Below are 18629 nucleotides of genomic sequence, written 5' to 3' on the forward strand. Positions count from 1 at the left end.
TGTCTGTTTGTCTGTCGTGCACTTATTGAGCGTAGGGACCGTCGCCAAGTTGTACGCCGTCGCCTAGGACGGGCCGTTGCAAGTAGACAGGGACTGAGTGGCGGGTAGATTAGGGCTCATCTGTCTGTCTCCCTACCCCGTCATTACATAATCACAGGCCCATATACCTTTTCTACCCTGGTCCCTGACACAACTATGGACCCCCTTGAGACCCTGGCTCAGCAAATGCAGGGCCTCTCCCTACAGGTCCAAGCCCTGGCTCAGAAGGGCAACCAGCATAATGCTACCCTGGTAGTGCCCCCCACCTCACCTCTTAAACCCCACCTCAAGTTGCCTGACCGGTTCTCAGGGTACCAGAAGAATTTTTTCTCCTTTCGGGAGAGTTGTAGGCTCTATTTCCGTTTAAAGCCCCACTCCTCAGGTTCTGAGAGCCAGCGAGTGGGTATAATTATGTCCCGGCTCCAGGACGGGCCCCAAGAATGGGCCTTCTCCTTGGCTCCTGACGCCCCTGAACTTTCCTCTGTTGATCTTTTTTTTTCCGCTCTCTGGCTCATATATGACGAGACTGACAAGACTGCCTTTGCCGAGAGTCAGCTGGTGACCTTACGTCAGGGTAAGAGACCCGTTGAGGAGTACTGTTCTGACTTTAGGAAGTGGTGTGTAGCTTCTCGGTGGAATGACCCTGCCTTGAGGTGCCAGTTTAGATTGGGTCTGTCGAACGCCCTGAAAGACCTGTTAGTTAGCTATCCCTCTTCTGACTCCCTAGATCAGGTTATGGCTTTAGCGGTACGTCTTGACCGACGTCTCAGGGAACGACGACTGGAACGTTTTTGTGCCTTCCCCTCTGACCCCCCCATGATGGCTCCCGAGGTTCCGTTGCTTCATTCTACCACGGAAAACTCGGATGAACCTATGCAACTCGGGGCCTCCGTCTCTCCCCAACAACGTAGAGAGTTCCGCAGGAAGAATGGTCTCTGCTTCTACTGTGGGGATGACAAGCATCAAACTGTCCTAGGTGTAAGAATAAGCAGCCGGAGGAACTTCCGCGCCTAAGTGACCATCGGGGAGGTCATTTTGGCGCACAGGTATTTCCTGTATATATGAAACCTAATAAGATCTTGCTTCCCTTTCAGGTCTCTTTTGAGGGTAGGTCTGCCACCGGCAGTGCCTTCGTGGATTCAGGGTCTCCTGCTAATATTATGTCTGTGGAATTTGCTATGTCTCTAGCTATGCCATTGATTGACTTGCCTAAACCTGTCCCGGTAGTGGTTATCGACTTCACTCCTCTTGCTAATGGTTATTTTACACAGCATACCCCTGTTTTTGAACTCCTTGTTGGCTCCATGCATTTGGAGCAGTGCTATGTACTGGTGAGGCAGGGATTATCGTCCGATTTGGTTTTAGGCCTTCCCTGGTTGCAGATGCATAATCCCACGTTTAACTGGAATACTGGGGATCTTACCAAATGGGGTAATGAATGCATGATGTCATGTTTTTGTTAATTTTATCTCTCTCCCTGAGGAGGTGAACACTCTACCTGAGTTTATTCAGGACTTCGCTGATGTTTTTTCTAAAAAGGCCTCCGAAGTGTTACCTCCTCATAGAGAATTAGATTGCGCATATGATTTGGTACCAGGAGCTAAGCTCCTTAAGGGTAGGATATTTAATCCCTCTTGTACCGAACGTGAAGCCATGAGAGAGTATATCCAGGAATGCCTGGCCAAGGGTTACATTCGCCCCTGTGCTGATTCAGCCTAACCAAATGGAGCCATTCATCGTCGAGGTTGACGCCTCCGAGGTGGGAGTGGGTGCTGTCTTGTCCCAGGGTACCAGGTCCCTCACCCATCTCCGTCCCTGTGCCTACTTCTCCAGGAAGTTCTCGCCCACTGAGAGTAACTATGATATTGGCAACCGCGAACTCTTAGCCATTAAATGGGCATTTGAAGAGTGGCGCCACTTCCTGGAGGGGGCTAGGCACCAGGTAACGGTCCTTACCGACCACAAGAATCTGGTTTTCTTAGAATCTGCCCGGAGGCTAAACCTGAGACAAGCTCGATGGGCGTTATTTTTTACTAGATTCAACTTTTTGGTCACCTATAGGGCTGGGTCTAAAAATATTAAGGCTGATGCACTGTCGCGTAGCTTCATGGCCAGCCCTCCTTCGGAGGAAGATCCTGCATGTGTTTTGCCTCCAGGTATAATCATTTCCTCTCTTGATTCTGACTTAGTCTCCGAAATTGCGGCTGATCAAGGTTCAGCTCCCGGGAACCTTCCTGAGAACAAGCTGTTTGTTCCCCTGCAATTCCGGCTAAGGGTACTCAGGGAAAATCATGACTCTGCACTATCTGGCCATCCAGGCATCCTGGGTACCAAGCATCTCATTGCCAGAAACTATTGGTGGCCTGGGTTGCTTAAAGACAAAAAGGCCTACGTTGCCGCTTGTGAAATTTGTGCTAGGTCCAAGACTTCCAGGTCCCGACCAGCGGGCTTACTATGTTCTTTGCCCATTCCCCAGAGACCTTGGACCCATATTTCCATGGATTTTATCACCGATTTGCCTCCATCTCAAGGTAAGTCGGTGGTGTGGGTTGTAGTAGACCGTTTCAGTAAGATGTGCCACTTTGTGCCCCTCAAGAAACTACCCAATGCTAAGACGTTAGCTACCTTGTTTGTCAAACACATCCTGAGTCTCCATGGGGTTCCTGTCAATATTGTTTCTGACAGAGGGGTACAATTTGTTTCATTGTTTTGGAGAGCCTTCTGTAAAAAGTTGGAGATTGATCTGTCCTTCTCCTCGGCCTTCCATCCTGAAACTAATGGCCAAACTGAGAGGACTAATCAGTCTCTAGAACAATATTTAAGGTGTTTTATCTCTGTCAATATTATTGGGTCTCCTTCATTCCCCTCGCCGAATTTTCCCTTAATAACCAGTTCAGTAACTCGTCAGGGGTCTCCCCCTTTTTTTGTAATTTTGGGTTTAATCCACGGTTCTCCTCTGTTTCACCTGGTAGTTCCAACAATCCCGAGGTAGATGTCGTTCATCAGGAACTGTGCACAGACTGGGCCCAGGTTCAGAAGAACCTAGAGGCGTCCCAGAGCATACAAAAGACTCAGGCAGATAGACGACATTCTGCTAACCCCTTATTTGTGGTCGGGGATCTGGTGTGGCTATCTTCTAAAAATTTGCGCCTTAAAGTCCCGTCCAAAAAAATTTGCTCCCCGATATATAGGGCCGTGCAAGGTCATTGAATTCCTTAACCCCGTCTCCTTCCGACTGGAGTTACCCCCCTCTTTTCGAGTACATGACGTGTTTCATGCCTCCCTCCTTAAACGCTGCTTCCCGTCCTTGGCTCCCTTGAGGAAACCTCTGGTCCCTGTTCTCACCCCTAAAGGGGAAGAATTCGAGGTGGCCAAGATTGTGGACAGCAGGATGGTCCAAGGCTCCCTCCAGTACCTGGTCCATTGGAGAGGATACGGGCCTGAGGAGAGGACTTGGGTGCCTGCCCGGGATGTTCACACTGGGGTATTGCTCAGGAGGTTCCATCTTCGCTTCCTCAATAAGCCAGGTCCACCTAGAAAGGGTCCAGTGGTCCCTCTTAAAAGGGGGGGTACTGTAAAGGATCTGCCAGACACAGCTTCTGTGTCGACACCTGTGGGTTATCAGTCTGCACCTGCTCCTAAGTCTGAGATTGTGACACGATCTTCTACCAGTCAGGCTGGGAGGCTGAGGAGTGGGAGAGCCTATCACAGCCTGGCCAGACGGAGCTAGCTCCCGCCCTCTGTCTATTTATACCTGCATTTCCTGCTCCTCCTTTGCCTGTGATTCTTTTCTGTTTCCTGGCTCTGCTGCTCCTGCTATGATTATTGTCCTTGCTTCATTTTTGACCCTGGCTTTACTGACTACGCTCCTGCTCTGCGATTTGTACCTCGTGCACTCCTGGTTTGACTCGGCTTGTTCACTACTCTTGTTGCTCACTGTGTTGTCGTGGGCAACTGCCCCATTTCCCTTAGCTTCTGTGTACCCTTGTCTGTTTGTCTGTCGTGCACTTATTGATCGTAGGGACCGTCGCCTAGTTGTACGCCATCGCTTAGGACGGGCCGTTGCAAGTAGGCAGGGACTGAGTGGCGGGTAGATTAGGGCTCACCTTCTGTCTCCCTACCCCGTCATTACACTTATGGTCTGGGGAATTTTTTCACGGCTTTCTCTGGGCCCACTCATCCATGTGGAAGACACTGAACCAATTTCAGTATAAATCCATTGTTGCAGATCAGGTCCACCCATACATGCTGCTTGTCTTCCCTGGGGCAGATGGAATCTTCCAGCAAGACAATGCGACATGTCACACAACTAGAAATGTCTGACAGTGTTTGGAAGAGCACGACCAAGACTTCCAAAACTTCCCTCTAATTTGCCAGACTTGAACCCGATTGAGGATCTGTGGGGCTACCTCGATCTGTGGGGCTACCTCGATCTGTGGGGCTACCTCCAGCAAATGTGGGATGCACTGCAGTCAGCATGGCTCCAGATACCTGAGACAACCTACCATCACCTTATTGAGTCACTCCCAGTCTGTCTAGCTGCTGTCCGTGCTACACACGGCGGTTACTCTGGATATTAGCTGGTAGTCATAATAATGTGAATTGACTATGTATGTGTATATATATATATATATATATATATATATATATATATATATGCTTTAAGTGTAGTACTTAGCTAATACGTTTTAATAGAAGAGGCATTATCCATTCAATGTGTAACACATTCATGTAGCTGCAGACATACTTGTACATGAACTGGGCAGCACATCATTTGTCTAAGAGCAACACTCTTATTTCACACATGCAGTCATAGCTGCAATAAACCCCCAAGACACTGATGTCACCTAGATATCAGCTGGTCTGTATATGAGAATGTTGGGGGTTACCATATACAACACAGCCTTTTAAATCAAAGGATTTATGTTCTAATACATTTTTGTAGTGTTATGTCATCAGGCCAGTGTAACAATACATTTCAAGGCTTTAATTATTTCATGGGCGATAATTATTCATGAAAGGGAACCTAGCAGAAGTCATCGAGAAGATTGATGTAAAAAATGTTTGACAAATGTCCAGTATAGCTTTTTTCTTTTTTTCTAATTATTGAAATCCCTGCTTTTTCTGGTATTGGGAGTCCAGTAGGCAGTCCTACTCTGTGATTGACAGCCTTGCCTACAGAAATAACTGTCAAGCACTGAGTAAAACCACCCACTGGACACCTAAGACCAGAAGTATGAATGAAATTTGCATATGTAATATCTTTTGGGGACAATGGGGACAAATATTGCCGCTGTAACAGGAAACCATCCTCAAAGTTGCACCAAAATAACAACTCTTATAAAAAAATCTCTCTCTGTGGCAAGAAAAGTAAGTTAATTGTAATTTTTTCCTCCAGAAACATTGTGTTTCTACTGCAAAGTCTCCTGTGCAGCCATGGCTATACCTTCATTTGATGTGCAGTCTATACTTATTAAAATAAATCAAAGCCAACTGAAAAATGAATTGAAAAACTGATGCAAATTGATGTAATTTTGTCAAATCCACCACCTATTGACATCATTACTTTTGCATCTTTTACAATCCAAACCTTTGGATTTTTGTATCCAGTAACAAATCCTTCACAATAATAATAATAATAATAATCTAAATAGTACAATGCTTCTGATTTTACAAAAAAAATTGTTAACAAAACCACAATACTAAAACTGCCCTGAGGATCTGTTCACATCCACATCGTGGCTTCCGTTCATTGACGACACCCACAATGCAGTGCTGGATCCGTTGTATGACAGTTCTCATTGGTTGACGTATAATGGGATATTGACTTATAATGGGTTCCGTCATTTTCAGACTCTGACATTGGTAGCTCCAATGCGCATGTGAAATAGGTTAAGCTTTTCTAAGGCTCTGTTCACATCTGCATCAGAAGCTCTGTTAAGAGCCTCCGTCGAAGTTCTGTCACCTTTGCCTGACGCGGATGTGAACAGTGCCTAATATACACATTAAAGAAAAAAAACAATACCACATCCATACAAAACGTCATTGATTTAGTTATTTGCAGCAAACTTTTACCTGTACTTGTACGGACTCTCATGATAGCATCAAATCCTATTCGTTTTTCAATATCCTTCCTGAGATCATTTATAAACTGCTGTCCATCGGTATGAACCTATATTAGCAATGAGATAGGCTTACTGTAAAGACATGTTAACAATGTTAAGCCAGTAAATGGCACCAAAACACAACTTACTTTACAACAGCCTCAATGTCTAGGATTAATAAGGGGTGAACTTTCCCTTCACCCCAGTCAGAGTATATGTGTTTATGCTGTATGTGGCAGCTATTACAGCTCGCACATGCGTTGTCTTCCAGATATCCCAATCTTAAAGGCTATGTAAACCTTCAAAAGCCATTTTTTTTTTAATAAAAAGGTCAATCAGTGTGTATGGTGCTTTATGATTAGTTTTTATTAAAAATTATTTTAACTTTTTGAGATACAGCTGCTCTGTATTCTCTATACAGAGCAGCTGTATCGTGCGCTAAGACCTGAATCTGTCAGGTCCGCTGGACTGGCGGGTTCCGTGTCAGCAGATCTTGCGTATCGATTCACCTGTAATCAATCACATTTGAGTTATGAACTTCGATGTGATGGATAACAGGTGGATCCTGCGTGTACAGGATTCAGCGTAAGATACAGCTACTCTGTAAACAGAATCAGGGGCGTAGCTAAAGGCTTATGGCCCCCGATGCAAAGGTTCATCTTGCCCCCCCCCCCCAAACTTCTTATGGACAATGGCCCGCAGCTTTCAGCTGCATCACTGGGTCTCCTAAGTGATCCAACAATGCAGCACTAGCAGCCAGGAGTGTCACTAAGAACTTAAAACATCAGGGGGTATAGCCCCAATACATATGTGCCCCCCCAAAAAAAGTGTGCATGTGTGTGTATATATATATATATATCTATAGCAATGGATAGGATTAGATACAGCAAGACAGCAGACAGTATCACACATGATAGGATTAGATACAGTGGCTCAGCAGACAGTATCACACATGATGGGATTAGATACAGTGGCTCAGCAGACAGTATTACACATGATAGGATTAGATATAGGGCTCAGCTTGCTGACATTGCAGCTCCAGCACTGGACCCAGGAAAGGTAAGTATAAGAATTATTTTCCTTTTTTTATGTGCTAATAATGTGGGTTTGTGTTTTTTTACAAGTTCGGTTGTTGGACTACGTCAGATTCGAAGACTACTTAGATAACTGCGTTTTTTTTTTAATGCTTAATAAAATGATTAATGAGGGTTGTGTGGGGGGGTTTATTTCAATAAAATGTTTTTTCTATGTCTTTGTTTAAACTTTATTACTACCACCTTAGTAATGGTCGCTGGCGGTTGACAAAGCCCATTACTAAGGTGGATCTAAATGTTAGACATGAAGAGGCTAACACTAATCCCCATTATTACCCTGGTACCCTCCGCCACCAGGGGTACCGGGAAGAGCCGGGTACGATCCAGTACCCGACCATCTGTAGTGACGGAGGGGCACTGGGGCGGCCGCAGGCTAGTATTATTAGGCTGGGAAAGCCCCAAAACAGCCCACCCTGGTAATACTAGCCTGCTGCTGTTGTGTTGTATCTGGCTGGTTATAAAAATGAGGAAACCCCATATCGTGCTGTCCAATTATTTATAAAAAAAATTACGTATGGTCCTCCCCATTTTTCATAACTTGCCAGATACAACACAGCAGCAGTAGCCTAGCATTACCAGGATAGGAAGGGCCACTGTTTTTGTCCTTTCCCAGCCTAATAATACCAGGCTGCGGCTGCCCCAGTGCCCGACCATCACTACAGATGGTAGTCTGGATCGTACCCAGCTCTTCCTGGCACCGGTGGATACCGGGGTAATAATGGGGGTTAGTGTTAGCCTTTTCACCTGCTAACACGAAGCCCTGCCTTAGTAATGGACGCTGTCAATCAGTCAGCGGCTATTAGTAAGGTGGTAGTGGTAAAGTTTTAAAAAAATACAAAGACATAGAAAAAATAGATTTATTGAAATGAAAAAAACCCACACAACCCTCGTTAACCATTTTATTGAGAATAAAAAAGCCGTCATCGAAGTAGTCCTCAAATCCGACGTAGTCCAATGACCGAACCTGTAAAAAAAAAAACACAAAATAAAACATTAGTAAGGGCCTGTTCACATCACCGCTGACCTTCCATTGAGGGGTTCCGTCGGGTTAACCCCTCAACAGAAAGGAAAAACTGAAACCTCCGCTTACGTGTCCCTCACTTTGATCTCAATGGTGACGGAAACATTACTAAAGGTTTCCGTTTGTCACCGCTGTGGCAGGGTTCCGTTGTTTTGCATTGTCGACTGCGCTATTGATTCCGCCAAAACAACGGAACCCGTTCACAACGGTGACAAACGGAAACCATTAGCAAAGTTTCCATCACCATTGAGATCAATGGTGATGCAAACGGTAGCTATGGTTTCCGTTTGCCTTTCCGTTGAGGGGTTAACCTGACTGAACCCCTCAATGGAAGGGCATCGGTGATGTAAACAGAGCCTTAGATACAGGGCCCATGTGCATGTGTGAAACTGTTTGTTGTACCCTGTATCTAAGCCTAAGGTAGGCTTAGATACAGGGTGCAGCAGGCAGTAATCTTATACAGTATAAGATTACTGTCTGCTGGGGCCCTGTATCTAAGCCTAACACACGGTAGGCTTAAAAAGGGTTTCCAGTCCCTAAATATTGATCAATAGCTGATGGGTCGGAGTCCGACTCCCGGGACCCCCGCCAATCAGCTGCCTTGAAGGGGGTGCAGAGCTCGTACGAGCGCTGCTTCCCCTTCATTTCCCTCACTTGCTCACACTGTGAATCACTGACACGTCCGTGTCGGCGATTCAGTGTGAGAAAGTGACCGGAATGAAGGGGAAGTAGCGCTCGTACGAGCGGCTGCACCTCCTTCAAAACAGCTGAGTGGCAGGGGTCCCAGGTGTCGGACCCCGACCCATCAGCTTCAGCAAGACAGTAATATTAAACTTACCCTCCTCTTCGGCCACAGCAGAGGTCCTCACTCCATCAAGTGTCAGGATGTTGTGTGCAGCGCATAGCGTCGTGGCGTTATGCACTGCGCTGTGACGTCAGAACCTCCGTTGCCCTCCGTAAAGAGGGAGGGTAAGTACTGTCCGTTACTATAGTAACAGGGGCCCATGTAGTTTAATACATAGGCCCCAGTTACTATAGTAAATTTTCATTGATGTGGAGCGGGGGGATGCGGGCCCTATAGTTACGCCACTGAACAGAATACAGAACAGCTGTATCTCAAAAAGTAAAAATAATTTTTAATAAAAACGAATTATAAAATTGCACAAAACACACTGATTGACTTTTTATTAAAAAAAATGATCACTTTTAAAGGTTTGTCACTTCTCTGAGGCTGGGTTCACACACCCTATTTGCGGACGTAATTCGGGCGTTTAAATACAGCTCCAAAGCGGCAGCAAACATCTGCCTATTCATTTGAATGGGTTTTACGATGTTCTGTGCCGACGGTCATTTTTTTTATGCGCCACTGTCAAAAGACGGCGCGTAAAAAAGACGCCCGCGTCAAAGAAGTACCTGTCACTTCTTGAGATGTAATTGGAGCAGTTTTCCCTTGACTCCATGGAAAAACAGCTCCAATTACGTCCGTAATGGACGCAGCGAAAAGTGCCTGAACAGCTCCGTAATTTCAGCTGTAACGGAGGCTGCCATGTGAACATACCCTAAGGCTTCATTCAGACGAACGGGAATTACGTCCGTGCAACGCGCGTGATTTTCACACGCGTTGCACGGACCTATATTAGTCTATGGGGCCATGCGGATATGTGCGTGATTTTTACTCAGCGTGAGTCCTCTGAAAAAAAGTCACGACATGTCCATTCTTTCTGCGTTTTGCGCAAATCACGCACCCATTGAAGTCAATGGGTGCGTGAAAACCATGCATGCCGCACGGAAGCACTTCCGTGCGAACTGCGTGATTCGCGCAACAGCTGCCAAAAGGATGAATGTAAACAGAAAAGCACCACGTGCTTTTCTGTTTACAAACATCCAAATCGAGTGTCATAATGATGCCGGCTGTGCGAAAAGCACGCAGCCGCGCATTATATGCTGCTGCCACACGGAGCAGTTAAGTGGTTTTTGCACACGCAAAACGCAGCGTTTTTGCGTGTGCAAAAACGCCACACTCGTGTGAATCCAGCCTAACTCTCACAATGCAGCATGAATAGGATGATTTCCCATTCAGAACTCTAGGGCATTTGTGATAATGGCTATATTGACTATCTCCCAGCTGTCATATAAGCAGACATAACTTATAGCATGTTGAATAGGATGTTAAGAAACTTGACAGAAGACAACTACAGAATTTCTTTTTTTCTTCTTCTTTTAGGGGAGAATTGCTAATGTGTAATATTCAGGACAAAAGAGCAATGGTTTTACCTGGAAATGGTTATACTTGTAAAGCGTTCCCCCAGTTTGCATTGTTACCAGACCCATGGATGCCACATCAATGTACTGGTTAGGGAACAGGAAAAGGTCAACGCAACATCCATTGGCCACACAATCCTTGGCCAGGCTTTCATATGCATTTGACTGAGGTAGGAAGAGATTCTAGATTTAAGAAAAAAATAATTAAAAGAAACGATTTTTTACATTTGCTATTATGTATCTGTAAGGCTGGGTTCACACGACCTAGTTTCAGACGTAAACGAGGCGTATTATGCCTCGTTTTACGTTTGAAAATAAGGCTACAATACGTCGGCAAACATCTGCCCATTCATATGAATGGGTTTACCGACGTACTGTGCCGACGACCTGTCATTTACGCGTCATCGTTTGACAGCTGTCAAACGCCGACGCGTAAAATGACTGCCTCGGCAAAAAAGTGCAGGACACTTCTTTGCAACGTAATTTGAGCCGTTCTTCATTGAAGTCAATGAAGAGCAGCTCAAGATTACGAGCGTCAAAGACGCCTCGCATAATGCGAGGAGGAGCTTTTACGTCTGAAACGACGCAGCTGTTTTCTCCTGAAAACAGTCTGTCTTGTCAGACGTAAAAGACAGTTCTCGTGTGCACATACCCTTACAGTTGTATCATATAATTACACCATACATGTCATAAGTCAATGATTCCAGGATTACCAGTGGTATAAAGCTGTGTTCACGTTTGAACACTACATTCCTCAAGCATGCGGAAAACTCCCGGTGCATACACTGAATGTATCTGTAGGGTCTATTTGACCCAACAGTACAAAAATAAAAGACAGTGTTCTTTAGGCTTCGTTCACATCTGCGTCAGGGCTCCGTTCATGGGTTCCGTTGGAGCTTTCCATCAGGCGGACCCATGAAAGGGACCCTGACTGAAACAAACGGAAACCATAGGTTTCCATTTGCATCACCATTGATTTCAATGGTGATGAATCCGGTGCAAATGGTTTCCATTTGTCATCGCTGTTTAAGGGTTTCGTTGTCTTGACGGAATGAATAGCGCATTAGACTACAGTAATGATTCTGTCAAAACAGCAAAAAACCTTAAACAACGGTGACAAACGGTTGTTTTAGTCAGGGTTCCCGTTCATAGGTTCCCCTGACGGAAACATCCAACGGAACCCATGAACGGAGTCCTTACGCAGATGTGAACGAAGCCTTAGGAGTATGTATGCGTTGGCAAACCTGTTTTTTTACTGCATGGAATAGTGTAATACACTACAGAGGCATCCACTAAAAAAAAACATATACCGCACATTGTTCTTTGTCATTTACAATCAATTCAATGCAAATATTAATTTAATACAAGTGACTACTACTTACAGGATGTAAGGGACATAAATAATATTGTAGAAAAGCAAATAAAATACATGACAAGTTTCTCTATAGGATAACATATAAAACTGTTTGGGAAGAGTAATTAGGCCCCATGCACACGACTGTAAAAACGCTCCGTAATACGGTTCGCAATTACGGACCCATTCAGTTCTATTGGCCGTGGACACCTTTCCGTATCGCTACGGATGGGTGTCCGTGCCGTAGAAATGTTCCGAAAATTATGGAACATGTCCATTCTTTTGGATCTTACAAGACGTGAACCCATATGAAAATGCGGCTGGCCGGGCCGTGATTACGAGCACAGCCGTGTGCATGGGGCCTTAGACTGGAACTGCTATGAAATCTTTATTAAACGGCTAATTAGCTTGGTATTTAAATGACAAATTCTTCATGCAGAATAATTAGCACGGCCATAATGCAAAATAGAAAAATGTGAAGTAATAAATAATTAGCATTTACACTTGCAGAAAGCGTAATTGAATCATATGCGTGGCTTTCTATGGAAACTAATGAAACTAATTAATTAGTATGACGATCCATAATTCATATATATAATAGTACTATTAAAATCGCAGTAATAGGCTTGGATAATTAATTGCCCAGGATTAGAAAAACATGGCTGCTTTCTTCCAAAATGATGCCACACCTGTCCACAGTTTGTGTGTTATAACAACTTAGCCCCATTCACTTTAAATGGAACTAAGCTGCAATACCACACATAATCTGTGGCTAGGTGTGGTGCTGTTTCTGGAAGAAAGCAGCCACGTTTTTGTAATCTCGTTCAACCCCTTTAAAGGGAACCTGTCATTTTGAAAATACAGACAGATCTGCAGGCAGTGTGGAGTTGAGCAGATTGATATATATTTTTGTGGGAAAATATTCAGTACAAGTTGTAATTTATTGATCTAAATCTCTGCTCATTCTAGGCTTAGGAGTTAAAGGGGTTGTCTCAAGTTTAAAAGTTATCTCCTAACCACAGGATAGGTGATGACTTGCTGATCGGTGGGGGTCTGACTGCTGGGACCCCCACCAATGACGAGAATAGGGGTCCTGTTCCTCTGAATGAAATGAGCACAGGTCGTGCATGCGCACAGCCGCTGCATTCACTGTCTATGGAAATGCCGGAGATACATAGTTACATATAGTTACATAGTTTGTACGGTTGAAAAAAGACACATGTCCATCAAGTTCAACCAGCAGTGCCATAGGGTATAAATAAAGCAGCAGGGCGCAAGCGTGACCCACGGTTTCATTCATTCAGAGGAATGTAAGCCCCGTTCTTGTGATCGGTGGGGTTCCCATCGGTCGGATCCCCACCGATCAGCATGTTATCACCTATCCTGTGGTTAGGAGATAACTTTTAATCTTGAGACAACCCTTTTAAGTGGGGGGTTCTACTCCGTGATTGAAAGCTATCTATGTAACTATGTATACTCATACAAGGAACGCTATCAATCATCAAGTAGGAACATACACTGACTAAGTGCAGAATGAGCAGAGATTTAGAACAATATTTAACAACTTGTACTGAATATTTTCCTACAAAACTAGTTACAAGAAAAAGTAAGTGAACCCTTTGGAATTACCTGGATTTAGGTATTGGTTTCTAATCAAATGTGGTATGATTGTTATCTAAGTTACAATTATAGACAAACACAATATAACTAAACTAATAACACACAAACAGTCGTACTGTTCATGTCCTTTAATGAGCACACCGAGTAAACATTTAGAGTGCCCGCAGAAAAAGTAAGTGAACCTCTATGTTAATAACTTCTCCAAGAGCTAATTGGTGTGTTTCAACTAAGTTTTTTCAATTAAGATAAGATTAGAAGTGTTGGTTTCACAGGTGCTTTGCCCAATAAATAAAGGCACACAAAAGCCTGATTACTGTCAAATATGTGCATCTCCAAAAAATTGTTTCGCGTAAACCATACCTCGAGGCAAGCAATTTTCAGAAGACCCCAGGAGACGTGTTAGGCTGGGTTCACACGAGCATGTTACGTCCTTAAAGGACGGAACGTATTTCGGCCGCAAGTACCGGACTGAACACACTGCAGGGAGCCGGGCTCCTAGCATTATAGTTATGTACGATGCTAGGAGTCCCTGCCTCTCCGTGGAACTACTGCTCCTAGCGTTGTACATAACTATGATGCTAGGAGCCCGGCTCCCTGCAGTGTGTTTGGTCCGGGACTTGCGGCCGAAATACGTTCCGTCCTTTACGGACGTAACATGCTCGTGTGAACCCAGCCTAATAGAGACGCATGAAGCTGGAAAAGGCTAGAAAATAATTGCTAAAGACATGGGTTTACATCAATCCATGGTTAGACAAATTGTCTAGAAATTGATAAAATTCAGGACTGTTGCTACTTTCCCTAGGAGTGGGCGTCCTGTTAAGATCACTCCAAGAGCACAACAGACAATCCTGAAAGAAGTGAGAAAGACCCAAGAGTAACAGCAGAAGACCTACTGAAGACTCCACAAACTGCCAAAACCTCTGTTCATTTGTCCACTATTAGAAAAACATTGAACAAGAAAGGTGTTCATGCAAGGACAAGACAAAGGAAGCCGTTAGTGTCCAAATAAGAAAACATTGCGGTCCGTCTCAAGTTTGCCCGAGACCACCTAGATGTTCCACAATGTTTATGGGAACATGTTCTATGGACAGATGAGACAAAAACTGAACTATTAAGCACAACGCTATGTTTGGAGGAAAAAGAACACTGCACACCAACACCAAAACCTCATCCCAACCATGAAGCCTGGTGGAGGGAGCATCATGGTTTGGGGCTGCTTTGCTGCCTCAGGGCCTGGACGTCTTGTTATTTTTGAGGGAACAATTAATTCATAGGTGAATCAAAACATTTTACAGGAGAATGTAAGGGCAGCGGTACATGACCTCAAGCTAAAGAGACATTGGGTGATGCGACAAGACAATGACCGAGAGCACACAAGAGAATTAACTAAGGAATGGTTGAAAAAGAAAAAAAGATTTGTGTTTTGGAATGGCCAAGTCAGAGTCCTGACCTTAAGGGTATGTTCACACGCTAAATTAAAAACGGCTGTAAAATACGGTGCTGTTTTCAAGGGAAAACAGCCTCCGATTTTCAGCCGTATTTAAAGCATCAAACGTTTTTTTGAGGCGTTTTTTAGAGCCGTTTTTGGAGCTGTATTTCTATTGACACAATGAAAAACGGCTCCAAAAACGGCTCAAGAAGTGACATGCACTTCTTTTTATGGGGCATTTTTTTTATGCGCCGTTTTTTTCAAACGGCTGCGTAAAAAAATGCCCCATCTTAACGAAACGCAGTTTTTCCCATTGAAATCAATAAGTAGATGTTTAGAGGCATCCAGCTTCTGTTTTTTCAGTTGTTTTTCGAGGCGTTTACGCCCCGAAAAAAGGCCTGAAAAAACTGAGTGTGAACATATGCTCATCCTATTGATAAACTGTGGCATGACCTGGAGAGGTCTTTGTATGTAACACATCCCATAAATGTTTATGACATATTTGCAAGGAGGAATATACAGCTACAGGAAACATTTAGTGGCGGAGATTGCTGCTTAAAGAGGCTCTGTCACCAGTTTATAAATGCCCTATCTCCTACATAATCTGATCGGCGCTGTAATGTATATAACAGTGGTTTTTGTTTTGTAAGACAATCATTTTTGACCAAGTTATGAACAATTTTAGATTTATGCTAATTAATTTCTGACCATTTTTTTACTTTTGACCAAGTGGGCGTTGTAAAGAGAAGTGTATGACGCTGACCAATCAGTGACCAATCAGGGTCATACACTTCTCTCCATTCATGTCCATTTGTAATCGCAGCACAGCGTGATCTCGAGATCACGCTGTGCTGTCACATACACCCACATTAACTTTACTGAAGTGTCTTGAGAGTGAATAGGCATCACCTCCCGCCAGGACGCGATGTCTATTCACACTCCCACATTCACACTTAGGAAGTGCTGTCTCCTTCTCCATTTTTTTCCTGATACTGAGGACCTTGGACCGGGTTCTCAAGAGGCGTGCACCGTTCTGGCGGTTCAGTGCTGTGGTAACTCTCTACTTTTTTTATTCACACTCCCGACACTTCGGTAAAGTTTCTGTGGGACTTAATCACAGCGTGACCTTGTTCATAACTTAGTCAAAAATGATCGTTTTTCAAAACAAAAACCACTGTTGTTATCTACATTACAGCGCCGATCAGATTATGTAGGAGATAGGGCACTTATAATCTGGTGACAGAGCCTCTTTAAGGGGATCTACATGTTATTAAAATATGTTATTAAAAGAGTTTACTTACTTTTTCTCTCTGCACTGAGGAGGTTTACTCAATCTGCTCAATAAAACACATGAACAGTGCAACAGTTTATGTGTTATTAGTTTAGTTAGATTGTGTTTGTCTAGAATTGTGACTTAGATAACTATCAGAATTAGTTATCAATGCAGAAATCCAGACAATTCCACTTACTGTTCTTGCAACTTATATATACCAATCTGCTGAGCTCCTCCTGCTCTATAACATACCGCCTGTAGATCAGACTGCATTTTCAATGTGACACCTTCCCTTTAACGCACCCAGCTCAGTATTTTAATCAGAAAGACATAATGAATTCACGGATGTTGGTTTGTGATGGCTATTTACACACAAGGATATTCTGATAGGATGGAAAAACCTTTCCAAAAATAAAAATATAAAAAAAAACAACTATCTTACCGCACATCAGGCATTTTTTCTCCTCATCCACAATTGGCTAAGGCCATGTTCACACAGCATATTTTGAGGAGTATTTTGAAGCGTAAAAAGCTCATATTACACTCCAAAATACACTTGAGATCTGCCTGCAAACGCTTTACCATTGATTGCAATGGGAAATACGCTGTGTAGTTAATATGAGGCGTATTTTCACTCTGCTGAATTAAAAAATGCCTCGTAAAAATACACTTCATAGAAAAGAAGTGACATGACACTTCTTGAAGCATTTTACAAATTGACTTTTTATATTCCCCACTGACACTTCAAATACACTTTTCAAAATACGCTTCAAAACCGCTTGTAAAAAAAAAAAATTTTGAAAATCAGCTCCCAAAAAACGCCTGAAGTTCAGAGTTTCGCTTAAAATCAGCCTAGTATTCTTCATCCTGAACATTTTCCATGTGAACATGGCTTAACAGTGACTGAATCATCAATTTTTAGCAGCTCATACAATGCTCAGATTGGAAAATTGTAGTTATTTTGACCATTTAGACATAAAAATTATTGCTGGCCGACAGTTATTAAATGTTTATGGCCACCTTTAGAGATTATACTGGATTGATACACAATTGTACAAACTGCTACACCTTTACATTACACTTTGACTGTGATCCTCTAGACAAGCAACTATTCAGCATAAGCATTTATTACCAGGTAAATTATATAGAATGGAGTCAAATGAAATGTAAAAGTCAAGAAAATAAAAAAGAAATGTCCAACTACAAGGCTACATTCACACGACAGTGAAAAAACATGTCCATTAAAAACTGATCAACTGTCAGTTTTTCATGGCCGTTTTGCATCAGTGTGTCTCTAAATTTTCACACATTTCCAGTCCGTCTGTCCGTTTTTAATGGCCGTTTGACATCCGTTTTGCATCAGTTTTTCATGGCTGTTAAAAAAACTGATGAATTTCATTGGTCAGGCTTTTTTTTGTCCCAACCCCCTGAAAACACCCAAAGGAAGGTCACATGTTCACCTAGACACTATTTAGAGCCTCCCTGTATATGATGCCACACACACACCTCCCTGTAGATGATGCTCCACACACACCTCCCAGTAGATGATGCCACACAGCCTCCCTGTATATGATGCCACACACCTCCTGTATATGATGCCACAAAGCCTCTCTGTATATGATGCCACACAGCCTCCCTGTATATGATGCCACACACACACCTCCCTGTAGATGATGCCACACAGCCTCCCTGTATATGATGCCACACACCTCCTGTATATGATGCCACAAAGCCTCCCTGTATATGATGCCACACAGCCTCCCTGTATATGATGCCATGCACCTCCTGTATATGATGCCACACACACACCTCGCTGTATGATGCCACACACCTCCCTGTAGATGATGCCACACAGCCTCCCTGTATATGATGCCACAAAGCCTCCCTGTATATGATGCCACAAAGCCTCTCTGTATATGATGCCACAAAGCCTCCCTGTATATGATGCCACAAAGCCTCCCTGTATATGCCACAAGGCCTCCCTGTATATGATGCCACAAAGCCTCCCTGTATATGATGCCACAAAGCCTCCCTGTATATGATGCCACACAGCCCCACTGTAGATGCCACAGCCCCACTGTAGATGCTACAGCCCCACTGTAGATGCTACAGTCCCCCTGTAGATGCCACACAGCCTCACTGTAGCTGCCACACAGCCTCACTGTAGATGCCACAGCCCCATCGTAGATGCTACAGTCCCCCTGTAGATGCCACAGCCCCCCTGTAGATGCCACACAGCCGTCCTGTATATGATGCCACACAGCCCGACATGAACGCCCTACATACTCACCGATGCAGCGCTGTCTTCTTCAGGTAAGGTCCCTCGTCTTCACGAGATCTGCGGCGACACGATGACACATACTCACAGATGCAGTGCCGACATCTCCTGGTCTGGTCGCTAGTCTTGCGGGATCTGTGAAGGCGATGATGTCA

General features: G+C 44.0%; 1 protein-coding gene across 3 annotated transcripts in view; it reads right to left on the reverse strand.

Annotated features, from left to right (window-relative positions):
* Positions 1-18629, reverse strand: part of SEC24D (SEC24 homolog D, COPII component) — a 153457-nt gene that overhangs the window by 25833 nt on the left and 108995 nt on the right. For all 3 annotated transcript variants that reach the window (XM_075860586.1, XM_075860587.1, XM_075860588.1), the window contains exons 15-16: positions 10533-10703; positions 6115-6211 (exon numbers count right to left, since the gene is read on the reverse strand). In XM_075860586.1, coding sequence (XP_075716701.1) covers positions 6115-6211; positions 10533-10703 — 268 coding nt within the window. The remainder of the gene's footprint in view (positions 1-6114; positions 6212-10532; positions 10704-18629) is intronic.

The sequence above is a fragment of the Rhinoderma darwinii genome, chromosome 1, assembly GCF_050947455.1.
Source record: "Rhinoderma darwinii isolate aRhiDar2 chromosome 1, aRhiDar2.hap1, whole genome shotgun sequence".
Taxonomy (NCBI): domain Eukaryota; kingdom Metazoa; phylum Chordata; class Amphibia; order Anura; family Rhinodermatidae; genus Rhinoderma; species Rhinoderma darwinii.